Source organism: Hippoglossus hippoglossus, chromosome 7, assembly GCF_009819705.1.
Source record: "Hippoglossus hippoglossus isolate fHipHip1 chromosome 7, fHipHip1.pri, whole genome shotgun sequence".
NCBI lineage: Eukaryota > Metazoa > Chordata > Actinopteri > Pleuronectiformes > Pleuronectidae > Hippoglossus > Hippoglossus hippoglossus.
The window spans coordinates 10,828,129-10,843,830 of record NC_047157.1 but is presented as its reverse complement, the minus strand read 5'-3'; the positions used below and the strand labels follow the sequence as shown (position 1 = coordinate 10,843,830).

Sequence of the window (15,702 nt, the reverse complement as noted above, 5' to 3'; positions counted from 1 at the left end):
GATGTGAACTGGGCTTATTATTTTTATCATTATTAGTAGTACTATTATTATAAGAAGAGGAAAGCGAACTATTATTTATTTATTTTCCATATTCAGTTTATTAGTAAGAAAACCACAACACCAGCAGGAAGAAGCAGTATACTTGAGGGTATTCAGCTAACATACATAACATAAGACATGAACCATTAAAGTGTCTGTTCTCAGGACCGTGTTAAAACAGACCTCCTCTAACTCACAGTAGCTGTTTAGCAACAGTTCTGGATGTGCGGAGTTGCTCTTGAACGCAGCTCCACTGAGACGCGCCGTCGCGCACTGATCACGTCAGATTGCGTCGACGTCACGCTTGCGCACTGCGGCTCCGGCGCTGATGCAAGACATTTTCGGCGCAGCGGTGTGGGTCTGATCGAGGAGGACAAAAAAGTGACCGGATTTCAGACTCTTTTCATCCCGCAAACATGTCAGGAGACGAGGTGAGTCTCCGGGGGTTGTCCGCCGCGCGGCCCGCGTCACCGTGCGCTCTCGCTGGGTAAATGTGTTGGGGTTCTCGGCTCAGATGGATGTGGAGGATGACTTTGGGCCTCGCCGCAGCTGCTCCCCTCCCTGTGCGCCGCAGCTCTCACATGGCAGCAGCCGAGCTAACAGCGGCCCGAGCCGGTCACAAACTACGAGAAAACCCCCCGATGCACCACTGTAACACGGCCCATGCCATCGGGATCATCGAGTAGATGATCGATAGTAGTGTGGCTCTTCAATCCGCCTTGTCATGGCCGCTGGGGAGCTCGCACCGAGCGGCTGGAGCTAGCTAGTTAGCATAGTTAGCTTACTGTTCAGTAAGCTGCTGCGCTAGCAGTTGATTTTTCCCAATCAGGAGCCGGGGAGCTAACGAGGTTAAATTTCTATTCTACTGAACTGGCTCTTCTCTAAAACACAGCGGTGACGAGACAACTGTACGACTGTTCATCATTATTATAACTCATTATGTGGTTTTATTACATTTAGGTGCTTTTCATAGTATCAGACAATTTAACGTTAGATCTCAGCCGTTAGTTCTGAATGACTGACTGTTGTTTGTGCTTTAAGGCTCATCGATGAATCCATGATGTTTCTGTTCCATCACTTTATAATCACTGGATAAAGTTCAAAATAATGAGCTATTCAATCAACCATCATATTTCACTGTAGAATCTCATTTTGCTCACCATCAAATAAACTTAGTCAATGAAATGAGGGTTTCATGCTTAGTTTTTTTCAGTATTTTCATTTAGGGTGTAAAAACGGTAATATGTCAAACTACAGTGAGTTATAACAACAGTACTACTGTTTAATTTAATGTTATCTCTTCTGTGAACGTAGCAATGGGTTAAACTGACTGGAAAGACATTTCCCACAGCAGGTGGTTGTGGTGACTTGATATGTGAAGAGGAGACATGTTCTTCCCTTCTGCCTCATCTGGTCTTTTTGTACATGGGACACCTGCGGTAACTGGGACCGCCCCCTTTTAAAACAGCTCTGGTTCCAGAAGTAAATCTCCCATTCATAGTCTACATTGATGTTTCAGAAAATCCTCATAAAAACCAGCTATAATATGAATAGTGGCCATAAAACAAAGTAAAAAACAAATGCAAAAGTAAAAGAATGTAGAGTAAAGGAACTATGCTTCCCAGAAACCATTGTGAATGGTGACTTTCCAACGATTTCCAATGTGCTTCTTCTTGAACTCATTTTCCTCATCCTTAAAAACTCGCAGCATGTGAGAAAGAAATCACGGTTGCTCTGTGGTAAACGTAATGTCACGCTGAACGATCCGGGCGTAGCCACAATTTTCGAACGTGTTGTATGTTGCCATTCCCCCAAGGATTGTGGGTATTCTAGTATCACTCCTTAAGATTGCAAACAAAAACGTTTTTCTTAAAACACAGTTGACGTCATTCAGACCTGTGGCTTCTACAGGAGCACATAATGTTTCACAGTCTCGTAGCTTGTGGAACTTCTACATTGGATGGTTACAATACTATGGCTGACAACCAAAATAGTATTCAGAAAATGAATGGCATTTTACTCCCGGAACCACAGCTTTATTGCCCTGTAACCTGTAGCAATCACATGAAAGCGGAAGCTGGAAAAGGGGAACATTAGATAAGGAAGAAAAATTTGCCGACCATGCTGAACTCTAATGGCGTTTACAGTTACAGTTCAATTTAAAAAATAAAAGAATAATTTCTAACATGGGAAAACAATTACGTCACAGCAGAGCCTTGTTTGCTGTCATTTGGTCTTCTTGCTAATGGTGTCGTAAAACTCAATTTCTTTCTTATTTTTCTTCACTTCAGATGATTTTCGATCCCAACATGACCAAGAAGAAGAAGAAGAAGAAGAAGCCCTTCATGCTGGATGAGGAAGGAGGAGAGGGCGGGGGCGGAGAAGAGGCTAAGGAGGTGGAGGCGAAGGAGATGGAACCAGAGGCCGGAGATGACAAGGAGATGGATCTGGATGAAGATGAATGCAGGAAGAAAGGTTTGAATGAAAACAAAGATGGTTCTCACTGAAAGCTCATGTATAGGCCTTGATGCTGTAGTGGGATGTTACGTCATACATTTAAATGTCACTCTGCATTAAGGTGGATCTAATCTGAGTTTCATCTTCTCTAGAGCCATCCGATGATCTGAACGACCTGAACTTCTTCAACCAGAAGAAAAAGAAGAAGAAGCCCAAAAAAGTATTTGAAAATGAAGTCGAGGAGGGATTAAAGGTCAGTCACCGCTAAACTGGAACGTTTGCAGTCCTTCTTTCTTCTCTCCTCATCACTTGTGTGTTTCTCTAATCATTTTACATCAGTACCTCCTGTTGCGCTTTTACTGTAGCTTTCTCCTCACTCCACTTTAATGTCGTAACCACATTCACACGTAGTCTTCGTCATCTCGTCGCTGAATTTCATTTTTACTTGGTCTTATCCAGGAGCTGAAAATTGAAGGAGAGCCGGCCGAGGTGCCGGAAGAGGACAACCTGGACCTGATGCTTCCGACCAAAAAGAAAAAATCTAAGAAAGTAGATTTTGACGAGGGAGAACTACTGGAGAAGGACGATGGTGAGAATAAGCCACCTCCCCCTTTTTCATGTAGAGATTTAAAAAGGGAAGAAAGAAACTTGAGTGATGATGTTTGTATGATGTGTTTGTAGCTCTGGACGACGACGACGGAAAGAACAACGATGGTGTCTCCTTCAGCTCCTGCATGGGACCAGCTTGGGCCGGCACAGAAAGAGACTACACTTATGATGAGGTAGGGCACCTGTGAACTGTCACAACACACACAACCAAGATTCCGTTATCAACTGGCTACCAAACCAACATGATGGACAGCTCTTTTGAGTTCGGTGAAACTATAAGATCGCGGTTCTGAAAATGCAGTGATACAGATTTAAAGTCTTCTCATCCAGTCGTGCGTCATTCTCGCTTGTTCATTTATAAATGGAAATAAAGTTGCCTCAAAGAATGAAGTTAAGTGAGACCAGAGGAAGTTATCTCAATTCTTACCATCATAGGGTAAGAATAGAATGGAACAATGACAAGTCTGTAAGTTATTTGATATGTTTTCTGTCTGACTTCCTGATCACAAAGTAAAGCACAAGTCCAACATTTCCTTCTTTTTTTTTTTTCCAAAATAGAAGTCTGTCTTTTTGTTGTTACCAGCTAAACTGTGTAATTACTCAGACATGATGCACATGTTTTCACAATGAGTGTGATTCTCATATGTAAGCTTAAATATCATAGAAAGAGATGCATCACATTTGACAATTTCTTTAGTGCCTAAGTAATCAGTGGCAGTTTTACAAGTACTGCTAATAGCTCATTTTGCATACCTTTCATGGAGCAAATTTCCTATTCAAGTCAATTAGTTAGATTACCTAACTGGCTCCATGACAACATAATATTTCTTGTGTATTTCTTGTGTACATCCTCCAAATAATTAAAACTGAAAACATGGCAATTCACCAAACAGAGCCTAAAGAAATAATAATTGTATTTTAAAAAATCTGTGCAAACTTTTTTAGTTTTGCACTATCAATATTTTGCTGGCACAATTTGGGTAACATTTACACTAGGGCTGTCACGATACCAAAAATGTAGTCTATACCGATAACATGACATTTTCACAATTCTTGATACCCAATTCACTACCACGGCAAAAACGAAACAATATATCCCAATTTACTTTAACGCATGAACATATAAAAAGCAGTGACTTTGTAGCCTTCAAGTAATAAATAAAAAGAAATTAAAATTATAAAACAGAACAGTGGCATGTAGGAAACATTTAGTTATCATGTATAACTCAATGACTAAGAAAACAGCAGAGGCCACACACGCAATGTACTAAAACACATACAAGGTATGAGCAGGGATTAATTTCCTTGTACTGACGTTGAGGTGGAACTGTTACTAACATTAAGCCTTAGCAACACTTAAGTTTCTACTGATTAGCACCGATCAGGATGTGGGTCATCATTGCTAAACGTCTGTTTTTTGCCAGCCATACTACAACACAGACCCAGAGTTTTTAAACTAAAAGAGGGTCAACAGCTTTTCCAAACAGTCAGTTTCAGCTCCAGAGAAGTGTGGACATTAGACGTGAATCTAGCAACAGTGAGGTGTTTTAATACTAACACAAAGTAGTATGGATGTAGCCCAAGGCTCAGTTTGTCTCATCAACATGGTCCAAATATTTGTAGAATACTGATCCCCACATGTGTCCTAAAAACCTTTGGTCAACAAGTGTCATGAAAGGTCCTGGTGTAAATACTGTCGGCTACAGTCGGCGTAACTCTTGCGACATCTCTGTGTGCAGCTCCTGAACCGAGTCTTCAACATTATGAGGGAGAAGAACCCAGACATGGTGGCCGGAGAGAAGAGGAAGTTTGTTATGAAGCCTCCTCAGGTGGTGCGAGTGGGAACCAAGAAAACCTCCTTCGTCAACTTCACAGACATCTGCAAACTGTGAGTCTCTCTCCCCTCGCACACACAGACCTCCCTCACTCATACTGTCGATCTCACTTCACTTCGATGCTCCTGTAAAGTTTGACTAAAACTAATTCAGCTGATCCATGACTTGTATCAAACCCACTGTCCTCTTGGTGTTGCTATCTACAAACTGACCGTTCATGTATTTCATCACAGGTTGCATCGTCAACCTAAACATCTCCTCGCCTTCCTGTTGGCTGAGCTTGGAACAAGGTATGTCTTTGTACTTACTCTGTAGACTTCTCAAATGACAGCAAACCCATGTGTGCACTTCCCTGAAAGTTTGATCTGCTTCTGTCAACAGTGGTTCTATAGACGGAAATAACCAGCTTGTGATTAAAGGCCGATTTCAACAGAAACAGATAGAAAACGTGTTGAGAAGATATATCAGTAAGTGGGAATTTAACTTTTTATTTGCAGTAAACCTGTTCAGATTTCCTAACAGATGTTTTGGTTGTGTGCATGAACAAAGTTTTATCCACCATCCACATGATTTCAGCTTCAGGTCCAAGAATGTTATGTTTTAAATAATACACTCCGATATTAAATATTTTTTTATTTGGAGTAAAATTCTTTAATGAAATTGTTCGAATTGGCGACGTACATTCAATCATTAAACTATAATTACAACTTAAACTCCTACAAGGTTCATCTGGATGTTATGTTTCTAATTTCACATTAAACTACGTCTAAGATGTAAATGTAACTCATCTATATGATAAACGTATAAATAGGATTGATTCATTTATTCATAATCATTCATCACAACTCTGGGTCCCCGTTCAGAATATTCAAAGAGGGGAATACAGGTATTCGTCCTTTAGTATGTAAATGTGGGTGGGTAAATATTTTAGAACATGAATGGTGCTAACATGGTGCTAACATAACGGTCCAGTAGATTGTCTCCACCAGCAGCTGCGACACAGCAGTAGTAGCTACAATGAAATTATATGGGGCGACAGTCAATGAAATGTTCAATGGGGGTTTTTCCCCCCAATAAAAGAATTGGGAACTCTTGTTTCCTGCAGTGCTAATAACTGTGTTCTCACCTGCAGAGGAATACGTGACGTGTCACACCTGCCGCTCCCCAGAGACCATCCTGCAGAAAGACACTCGCCTCTATTTCTTGCAGTGTGAGACCTGCCACTCCCGCTGCTCAGTCGCCAGCATCAAGACCGGTTTCCAGGCTGTGACAGGCAAGAGGGCGCAGCTCCGCGCCAAAGCCAACTAAAGGCCAACAAAACAGGGCTCCCCGCTCCTCTCTCTGCCTCCCCTTTCCTCAACAGAAGGGCGGGAGCTGGGACGGGACGCCCCTTGATTTGCTAAAAGGACTCTCTGAATCGAACTGCGGGAGGGTTTGGCTGTCTGTTAGCTGTGTCATGGCCTGACCAGGCAGGGAGTGAGAGAGTATCTGAAGTTGATGCATGGGGTTCAGGTGTTGTAGGCAGATGATATTTTTCCACATACACTGTTGGATTTGATTTGTTATCTGGCTGATAAACCCTCCACCTCCAAGGTTTATTTTCTTCCCATTTGCTGTGATTCTTGATTCCTGCAAGAAAACCCTGATTCAACTCGTATTCTTCCGCATTCATTCTTCTCCTACCTTGCATAAAACACACATGAATACATTTCTCCATCGAACCAGCCAAATTGTAATTTCTGCAACAACAGTTCACTTTTTTATGCTCAAGCTCAACATTGGTTAAACTGAAAGTTGTGTTTCTGTGCCTGGTCTGGCCCTGAAGCACAAAACTGCCACTACAGAGTCGATTTTTTTTTTGTTGCCGTAGCTTATCAAAGATAAAAATCAAAGTCACCAGGCTGGAGTACATACAGAAGGATGTGTCACCGATTGTTTTACAGGATAGAAATTACAAAGTAAAACTTGCAGGGGTTGATGATAGCGAGAGCGCCTTCTCACTGAAGACTTAGAGAGGCGTATGTGAGCCAGAAAGAGAAATTATAAAGTGTGTTTGAGTGCTTTTGAATCATTGATGAACAGCTGTGTACTTGATCATTTCTTTGACTTCAAAAGTTTAGGATAACACAATTTGTCAAACTCTAAGTATTTGATTAGAAAGATGTGAAAATTAATAAAAAACATTTTTTCAAGAAGAGCAGATTTCTTGAGCTAATGACGGTCTCTGAAAACGAACACGGGTCATAATTTTCAAGTGTGAATCAAGAAATTCTCAACACAGGCTAGCAAGTATATGAAGAGTTTCAGACCAACGATACTGCTTCTCTTCTTGTTTGGAAAAAAGTGGATATGGTCTGACTGGAATCCTTTTAAAACCTGGTTTTTACAAAAATAAAATCTTATTCTCTCTCTCCATTACTGCTTTCTCTGTACTTAACATCCACACTACAGTTTCTTGTGTACAGAACACAACTGGTGAATCCCGTCATATCAAATACATTATGTATTAATTTGAATGGGCAACAGCATTTTACACAACAGCAGGCAACAAACTACTGACAGTGCAATTAAACAACTGATATTGTTTTAGATATATCTTAACCAACTATCATCGCTAAAACCTGTGATCCTCTAGGTTTGGGCTTAACGTACTACATTTACAACCTACATCACATTTTATGAATCAGATTGGCTACACAGAAAATACACATTTATTATTATATTGAAATATTTTTAATGTTTCAAAAGTAAAAAATGTTGGGTCTACTACTATGCGAGTACATAGGGAGGAATGCTAAACCAGAGTCAGATACTCTAAATGTGAACACATACTTGGCCAATTAAGCTGATTATGATTCTGATGCTCCTCAATGTTACTGTAGAAAATGATAAGTTACAGCCCTTCACCATTGGAACCCCTACTTCCAGCATCCTTGGTGTAATGTATTATAAAAGTTTAGTTAAATAAACAATTTCATTCAGTTTGAAAGTTCTTGTGCAGAGAATAAAGGAAATTTGAACTTTTTTCAATTCCATATGACAGATGTACAAGGGCCGCCCAGGGGTTTAATCCATATCAATGTGTTGTACATAATTTGATTAACCACAAATTGGTTGCAAATTTGCAAAACCTGATATACAAGTACAACCATTACTGGTCCTTTCATTATCTAATCAACAGTCAAAAACCACAACAGTAGCATAAATAGCAAATCCCATTTGAGAAGCTGGCTCCAGCTGAGATTTGGGCTTAAACAAATTACTTGAATAAATGATCAAATATCCAATCTGTTACTCATTAATTTCATGTCAATCATCTATTTAATTGAAGAGTTTTGGGTTCCAGGGAAAACTATGAAACTCCTGCATGTGTATCTGATTATCTTGAAAATCACTGCATAAAATGTTATTACACATAATGGAAAAAAATAGGTTCGCCCAATGCTTTTGAAAAGTTGTTCAGATTTTTTAAAACAAATGAGTAAGATATTACTCCTACTATTAAATAGTTAGTAGTACAAGTACTCAGCCAGTACCACTTAAACCACTTGCGTAGGGATGGAGACATCAAACTAAATTGTTATAAGGCCACAATTTACTACCTTATTTTATTATTTAGTTTGTTATTTTTGATGCATTTCTTGCCTGTGTGAATAAATGATAAAAACGTGGAAACAGCTGCAGAGGCTTTATCCACGCAGGCCCCTGGACCAGATGGTATCAGCTCCAGGGTTCTGAGGACCTGTGCCCACCAGCTAACTGCTGTTCTTCAGCATCTCTTCAGTCTGAGCCTTCATCAGGAGAAGACACCGGTGCTGTAGAAGACGTCCTGCCTGGTTCCAGTCCCCAAGAAGACGACTCCATCTGGCCTCAATGACTATCGACCCGTTGCCCTCACATCTCATGTGATGAAGGTCCTGGAGAGGCTGCTCCTGGCCCACCTCAAACCACAGGTGAAATCATCACTGGACCCTCTACAGTTCGCCAGCCAGCCTCATCTGGGAGTGGATGATGCAACTATCTACCTGGTGCAGCGAGCCCACTCACATCTGGATCAGACGCGCACTGTATGAATCACATTCTTTGATTTTCCCAGTGCGTTCCACACCATCCTGCCAGTGCTTATGAGGGAGAAGCTACACACCTCTGACTTTCAGTACAACTCTGAGTCATGCCTCTTGCAGAAGTTCTCCGATGACTCTGCAGTGGTTGGGTGTATAAGTGATGGGAGGGTGAGTACAGAGTGCTGGTGGACGGTTTTGTGGCGTGGGCTGCTAGAAATCATCTGCTTCTGATTGTGGCCAAGGCCAGGGAGATGGTGATCGACTTCAGGAGGAGGACGGTGTCATAGTCACTGAGTGTTGTGGGTGAGGATGTTGGCACAGTGGAGGATTACAAGTGCCCGAGCGTCCACATCGACAAAGAACTGAAGTGGAAAACCAACACTGACGCTGTGTACAAGAAAAGGATGAGCTGAGGATGCTGAGATCTTTCAACGTGTGCAGCAAGATGTTGGAAATCTTCTATCAGTCTGTTGTAGCCAGTGCACTGTACTTTGCTGTGGTCTGCTAGGGGAGCAGCATCGGAGCCGGTGACAGCAACAGACTTAACAAACTGATTAAGAAGGCTGGTTCCGTCATTGGCTGCAAACCGGACTCTTCTGAAGTGGTGATGGAGAGGAGGGCATTGAACAAACTGTCATCCATCATGGACAACCACGAGCACCCTTTCCACCACCTAGTGGACAGACAGAGGATCACTTTCTCCAACGGACTGGTTCAGCCCCGCTGCCGCAAGGACAGATACAGGAAATCCTTCCTGCCCACAACAATAAGACTGTACAACTCCTCAAAAGGTGAACCCTCAAAACCATGAGCCCTATAGTTTCTGTCCACACTAAAACTCTCTGATTACTCCTGCAACGACTGTGAATTTATGTTTTGCACATCTTCTACTCATATTTATAACTTTAGCTTTCAAACAACTACTGCAATTTCAAACAACTACTGCAATTTTGCAAGCTTGTCTCTTTTGTCGCCTTTTGCAATTAGTCTTTTGTTCTTTGCTTTCAATTACCCAATCTGGTATCAATAAAGTACATCTATCTATCTATCTATCTATCTATGAATGATCTACATTGATACAAATGAATATACTGGAGCTTTTAATTTGATACTCCGTCCCGGAAACTCGTCACCTCTAGCCTGACGCTGATTGGCTGGTCCTGTGCCGTCGCAGACAATATGTTAGCGGAGACGCTAACAGCTAATCTCACTCTGCACGGCGGCATCGGCCCTTTCCACAACGACCTGTGAGGAACAACTGTCCGAAACTACACCAACTAAACGCGGAAGATCATGCCTCGGGTGTACATCGGGCGACTGAGCTATAATGTCCGCGAAAAAGACATCCAGCGATTTTTCAGCGGATATGGGAAACTCATGGAAGTCGATCTAAAGAACGGGTGAGTTTTTCGGACGTTAGCTAACGTTAGCTAGCCTCTCGTGCTAACGACGACTGTGCAGCCGGAGTAAAAAAATCTACGATATTAAGTAAATGTAGTTTTAGTTTAATATTCGTGTTAGCTTGCGATGTTTCTTCGTGTGTTCGATTTGCTGTGTTTTTATTCTTTTGAGTTTAAATGTGCTTCACGTCCTCGACATTGTTCTCACCCGTGTGGCAAATGTCGCATGGCCAACATGTCGTCTTTGTGTTTGCTAGAGCGCGGAGCTAGCGGGCCATGCTAACCATACCTAGCTAGCCGCACCAGAGCGGGCTGATCTAACACACTAGGATTGAACCTGTTGATTTTGACTTTATTTATTCTTACTCCATGTTTAAACTCTGTATTCCCCCCCTCTAGCTATGGATTCGTGGAGTTTGAAGATAACCGGGACGCCGACGATGCCGTGTATGAGCTGAACGGGAAGGAGCTGTGCGGGGAGCGGGTGATCGTGGAACATGCCCGCGGGCCGCGGCGAGACCGAGATGGCCAGAGTGGGGGTTACGGAGGCGGCGGAGGAGGAGGAGGCGGCGGCGGTGGTGGTGGTGGTGGCGGCGGCGGAAGTGGTGGGCGCAGTAAGTTGAATCTATTACAAGATACCCCCTCTCCCCTTCCCCTCGGGGCGAGGTGTCGGATGTGGCCTGCTCACACAGCTGTTTAGTGGATTCACTTTGGCGCTGTTGTGCAGACTTGCAGCTCAAGTTTACAGATGTTTAATATTTTCATATAATTGCCAGGTTACACTGTCACGGTTTATAACCAACCAAACCTTGAATCCCAAGTTTAAATTACTACTACTACAGTTACTATTACTATTCAGATTGCATGCACTCTTAAATAGTTACACCAGTAGTGACCCAATGCTCTAGAATGATTTATTTGATGTGTAAACCCTGACTATGGAGAGAATGTCTAATGAAATCAGGACTGATCTACTTTTGTCACTCAGGGAATCTTAACTTTTCCCCCAATCTCATCCTGGGGAAAAGTTGTTCTTAGTTTTGACTATCCAGGGTTGGTGACCTGCAGGCTTTTGCTCCTCCCGGATGAGCCACACGCAATTGGTCTGTGGTTCATTATTGGGTATACAAAAAGCTGCAAGTTGGAGCCCCCAAAAAAGCAGAACTCTTAATTAGACTGCAAAGATGGAGTTAATTAAAGTAATTTGAAAACAAGGTGTTGTTACTATGGTTTGCAAACTTCTCTTGGATGATGGTGATGGTGAGCCCTATGTTTTTAAAGGCTTGACTTTCCAAAATTTGTTTGCAACACAGAAGAGAAGCCATCACAATTGACCACCAACATAGCCAGTGTAGTTTTAGCTTGAACGATCGAACTAGACTAACATTTTCTTGTGAAATGTGTATTTCTAACTTTGGTATATATATAATATATATATATATACATATATACATATATATTTTCATATTCAACATTAACAAACGTCCTTGATGTTTCAATTTGAAAGAGTCCAGTTGCGGCTGAGGCTGAGAGTCCATTGAGGCTAAAGATGACTGGCTAAGATGACTGCCTGTCCCGTTTGGCCTTGGCTTTCACCTTACAATGTGTGTGTGACCTTTGCCCCCCTTGATCCTTGGCTGACCTAACCGGAAGCCATGATGACAGCAGCCTTTTGCCAATAGACCAGGGGCGATGGTGAGAATTGCCATTGGTTTCTATGTTGACAGCAAACATAAGTGGACCGGCTCTGGTAAAGAACTTACAATCAAAAGAAATGCTGTAAGTGGAAAATATTTTCAGACTGACATTTGGTCTAGCGACTATATCAAAAGATTGGTGTACGTGTTTCACTACACCGTTCTCCCTTAATTTGATTGAACCGTGTCCTCGACCGTAACCTATGTGGGTGCCTCCTTTGTTTGTTACAGGGTTCAGAGGTCTTGAAAGAACATCACTGTCCATTTGTTTATGCAACTAAAGCATCACAGTGTGATGCATCGAAGTAGGACAGGCTTTGTATAGCCTGAAATGGATGCAGTGGTGTTCTTTGCAGCAGAGTGCAACTTCGACATACTGAACAATAGTGGCTGTTGATCACTTTATCTGAAGCCTATTGTTTGAAAGTGGGATCAGAGTTACTCCTTTCTTTAAGTTCAAATTTGTACCCCCTTGGTCTTAAATCTTTCAAGTCACTGCCTTGTGTTCATTTGATAACCCAGGCCAGTAGTTCTCTGTGACATGGCCATTTTTGTTGGTTCTTACTTTTTTCATGTGCTGTTGTTTTTAAAGGTAGTGGTTACAGCAGCCGGACCCACACTGGCAGGGAGAAGTATGGACCCCCAGTCCGTACTGAGTACCGTCTCGTCGTGGAGAACTTGTCTAGCCGCTGCAGTTGGCAAGACCTAAAGGTACACGATTGGTCACGGTTTGTTTTCACTTCAGTTTGGTTAAGGTGATTCACATCAGACTGTTGGTGTATATATGTTTTTCCTTTACTAAAAATGTCTCTGCCCTCCAGGACTTCATGCGCCAGGCGGGGGAAGTGACCTACGCAGACGCCCACAAAGAGCGCACCAATGAGGGAGTGATCGAGTTCCGCTCTCAATCGGACATGAAGAGGGCACTGGACAAGCTGGACGGAACAGACATCAACGGGCGGAAGATTCGTCTTGTGGAGGAACGACCCCGTAAACGAAGATCCTGCTCTGGCAGTCGCTCCAGGTAGGATCAATACAACCCTCAATAATTTGTCTAACTGGAGACACACCAGGCTGTGCTGTAAGCTGTGTGTTGCCGGCACACTTACAACACACAGTTTGTTGCATGTAGAAATGATGTGCATCTTTTAACTTTCTTCCTTAACTCATCCTCAGATCTCGCAGTCGCCGCCGCTCCCGTAGTAGGAGCCGCAGAAGCCACAGGAGCAGGAGCTCCAGGAGTCGCTCCAGATCCCACTCAAGGTGAGGATCACCCTAATCTAGAAAGCAAAAGAAAACGGATAAAGGATTCATATTTATTGCACTGACAGATAAAAGTGTAGTATGGAGACTGTGTATTGGTGTTAATTAAAATTTGTCTTTTATTGCTTACAGGTCTCGTTCCCCTAGCAACAAGAGGAATCAATCCGACTCCAGATCTGGAAGGAAGTCTCGCTCCAAGTCAGGAGAAAGCAAATCACATTCTCGCAATCGCAGGTCACACTCTCGTTCCCGCAAATCCAAATCTCATTCACGCTCCGGCAAGTCCCGCTCCCATTCAGCTGACCGGAAATCCAAGTCTCGTTCTAAGAGCCGTTCCAAGGCAAAGTCAGAGCGTGAATCTCGCAGTCGCTCAAAGGAGATGCCCGTTGACAAGAAGTCACGCAGTCGATCAGCTTCCCCGGTAGAGAACGGGAAGGAGGAGCGTGCTGCCAAATCTGCCTCCCGCTCCCCATCCCCCCGGGAGGATGACCGCCGATCCAAGTCTATGGAGAAGCGCTCAGTCTCCCGCTCAAAGTCCCGCTCAAGATCTCGCTCACGATCTAGATCAGCTTCTCAAGATTAGTGGGATGAGAGATGGGGGTAATTCATCTAATTGTTGAGCTCCATCCCTGTGCTGTACATAACGAGCAGTGTTGTCATACAGGCTTATGCTCTCTGACTTGTCTACTTTTCTCCTGCAAGTGTGCACTTGTCTTTAACACGTTTTAGATGCAGTTTTATTAGAGGATGCACCACAGTGACCAGGCTACCTTTTTTGGACAAACTTGAGTCTCTGAATCATCTGCCTCCCAGATTTATTTTCAATCTATTTTCAGATAATAAAGTGCTAGTATATAGTCTTCAGATCTGCAACATGAGGTAGTTTAAGTCACTTTGTCTCAAACATCTGACCCTGTTACACCAGTCTCATATTTCTGAAGCTGTAATAGCTAAGCAAAAATAAAGTTCTTTATTGGACTTAAATCATCTCAGTTTGCAACAGATCTTAGCTAATAAATGCATCATCCATCAGGCTTTGTTTGATGCAACCGTTCTGTTTCATACACTCAACTGCGTAGTTGTGGGAGAAAAGTAGCATATGGCCACAGCATTGGAGAAAGTTCTCTTTTGATCTGCCGTCTCTTAATTGCTTTCCAAAAAAATCTTCGTGTTGTCTTGCGGGACATTAAAATGCTCAACTGGATGCAAGAACTTGTAACTTCATATTTGCAGGAAAATGATAAGGGTTTGAATTTCACGTTTGAACAGCTTGTGTTGTAGGTGGATTGTTATGACCTCTTTTTAACCTCTTGTACATAGATCTTGCATCAAACAGATATATTCCTTTTTTGTAACCAAGACCAGGTAGTCTGTGGAACACCACTTTGTTTTACTTGATGGTTTTCAGTTTGGCAAGTTTCAAGGCGTCAAATGCAGCGTCACATTTTTCTTGGCTTTCCTCAGTTCTGATTGCAGCCATGACGAATTAGTTTTAATTTGTTTTTGTTTTTTCAGGCTTTCTTCGGGGTTAAGGGTTTTGTTCAGCCTCTGCATATTTAAAGTGTACAGCTACTGCTGGAGTGTTTTTGTACTGGAAAGGTACATTCATACTAATTTCTGAAAGGTCAGCTTTATATCAGAGCGAACATTGTCAGATGTTTTCAGACATGAACTCCGGAGAATGTCCGCAAGTGGGTGCACACTTCAGAGTTAACCTTTCGCACATGAACAACACAGCAGATCTCAGCTCAGATGCATTAACAACTGCTGCGAAAATCACGCGTTTCTGACATTGACACGTGTCTGTCCTTATCACTATAAGCTCTTGACATCCCCCCCCCCCCAAGTTTCGCATTTGTTGCATTAGAAACGTCATCAGTGGAATGAATTCTCCAGAGTATGGCCTGCCGTTTTCTCACATGGAATAATTTGGACTTTCTCAGGAGTTTTTACTAGGGTTGGCTGATAAAAGTCTGGAGCCTCTCACCCGTACTTTTGTGTTAACATACCGTTCAGTGCATGTCTGAAAGCAGCTTTGCAGAATGCTGCCCCCCCTCTCCAGGTTGTGGAATAGATTTGTATTTTTCTCCATGCAAATGAGATCTAACAGAAAATGTCCTTTTTTTATTGTATGTTCAATTAAAGATCTTAATGAAAAAATATTTGTGTGATGTTATTTATTTGTTTGACAAAAGTATTGACATGACCTATATCCTGCTAATTATATAATGAATGCTCCCTAAGTAAGGCATGGTACTGTGGGGGGGTGGGGGGAACAGCCGCTGTGGTTTGCAGAAGGTTCATTCATTTTTTAAGTAAGAAGCTGACGTTGATCGGT

At 42.5% G+C, this 15,702-nt stretch overlaps 2 protein-coding genes across 4 annotated transcripts; both read left to right on the top strand.

The window, feature by feature from the left end:
• The first annotated feature begins 309 nt into the window (after nt 1-309).
• Nucleotides 310-7,355, top strand: eif2s2 (eukaryotic translation initiation factor 2, subunit 2 beta). 2 transcript variants are annotated; one of them, XM_034590430.1, is made up of 9 exons: nt 310-470; nt 2,331-2,514; nt 2,649-2,749; nt 2,956-3,085; nt 3,178-3,278; nt 4,845-4,993; nt 5,174-5,230; nt 5,322-5,407; nt 6,073-7,355. In XM_034590430.1, the coding sequence occupies exons 1-9, from the start codon at nt 456-458 to the stop codon at nt 6,246-6,248; spliced, it is 999 nt and encodes a 332-aa protein (XP_034446321.1). In that variant the 5' UTR covers nt 310-455; the 3' UTR covers nt 6,249-7,355. The 2 variants fall into 2 exon arrangements, with proteins under 2 accessions (XP_034446321.1, XP_034446322.1); XM_034590431.1 differs by lacking the exon at nt 6,073-7,355 and adding an exon at nt 5,580-5,610 and having other exon boundaries at nt 314-470; nt 5,322-5,522.
• A 2,834-nt stretch (nt 7,356-10,189) lies between these two features.
• On the top strand, nt 10,190-15,123 carry srsf6a (serine and arginine rich splicing factor 6a). Of its 2 annotated transcripts, none has more exons than XM_034590428.1 (6): nt 10,190-10,404; nt 10,804-11,018; nt 12,694-12,812; nt 12,923-13,125; nt 13,278-13,364; nt 13,497-15,123. In XM_034590428.1, exons 1-6 carry the CDS (start codon nt 10,298-10,300, stop codon nt 13,945-13,947), a joined length of 1,182 nt encoding a protein of 393 aa, XP_034446319.1. In that variant the 5' UTR covers nt 10,190-10,297; the 3' UTR covers nt 13,948-15,123. The 2 variants fall into 2 exon arrangements, with proteins under 2 accessions (XP_034446319.1, XP_034446318.1); XM_034590427.1 differs by having other exon boundaries at nt 10,804-11,021.
• The last annotated feature ends 579 nt before the right edge of the window (nt 15,124-15,702 follow it).

What these genes read in the sequence shown, in the direction of transcription:
- eif2s2 (XM_034590430.1), top strand. An exon ending in TTGGCTGAGCTTGGAACAAG is followed by an intron (nt 5,231 to 5,321) that starts GTATGTCTTTGT and finishes TTCTGTCAACAG; the next exon opens with TGGTTCTATAGACGGAAATA. An exon ending in CGTGTTGAGAAGATATATCA is followed by an intron (nt 5,408 to 6,072) that starts GTAAGTGGGAAT and finishes TCTCACCTGCAG; the next exon opens with AGGAATACGTGACGTGTCAC.
- srsf6a (XM_034590427.1), top strand. Translation starts at nt 10,298, where the DNA reads ATGCCTCGGGTGTACATCGGGCGACTGAGCTATAATGTCCGCGAAAAA. An exon ending in GAAGTCGATCTAAAGAACGG is followed by an intron (nt 10,405 to 10,803) that starts GTGAGTTTTTCG and finishes CCCCCCCTCTAG; the next exon opens with CTATGGATTCGTGGAGTTTG. An exon ending in TGCTCTGGCAGTCGCTCCAG is followed by an intron (nt 13,126 to 13,277) that starts GTAGGATCAATA and finishes ACTCATCCTCAG; the next exon opens with ATCTCGCAGTCGCCGCCGCT.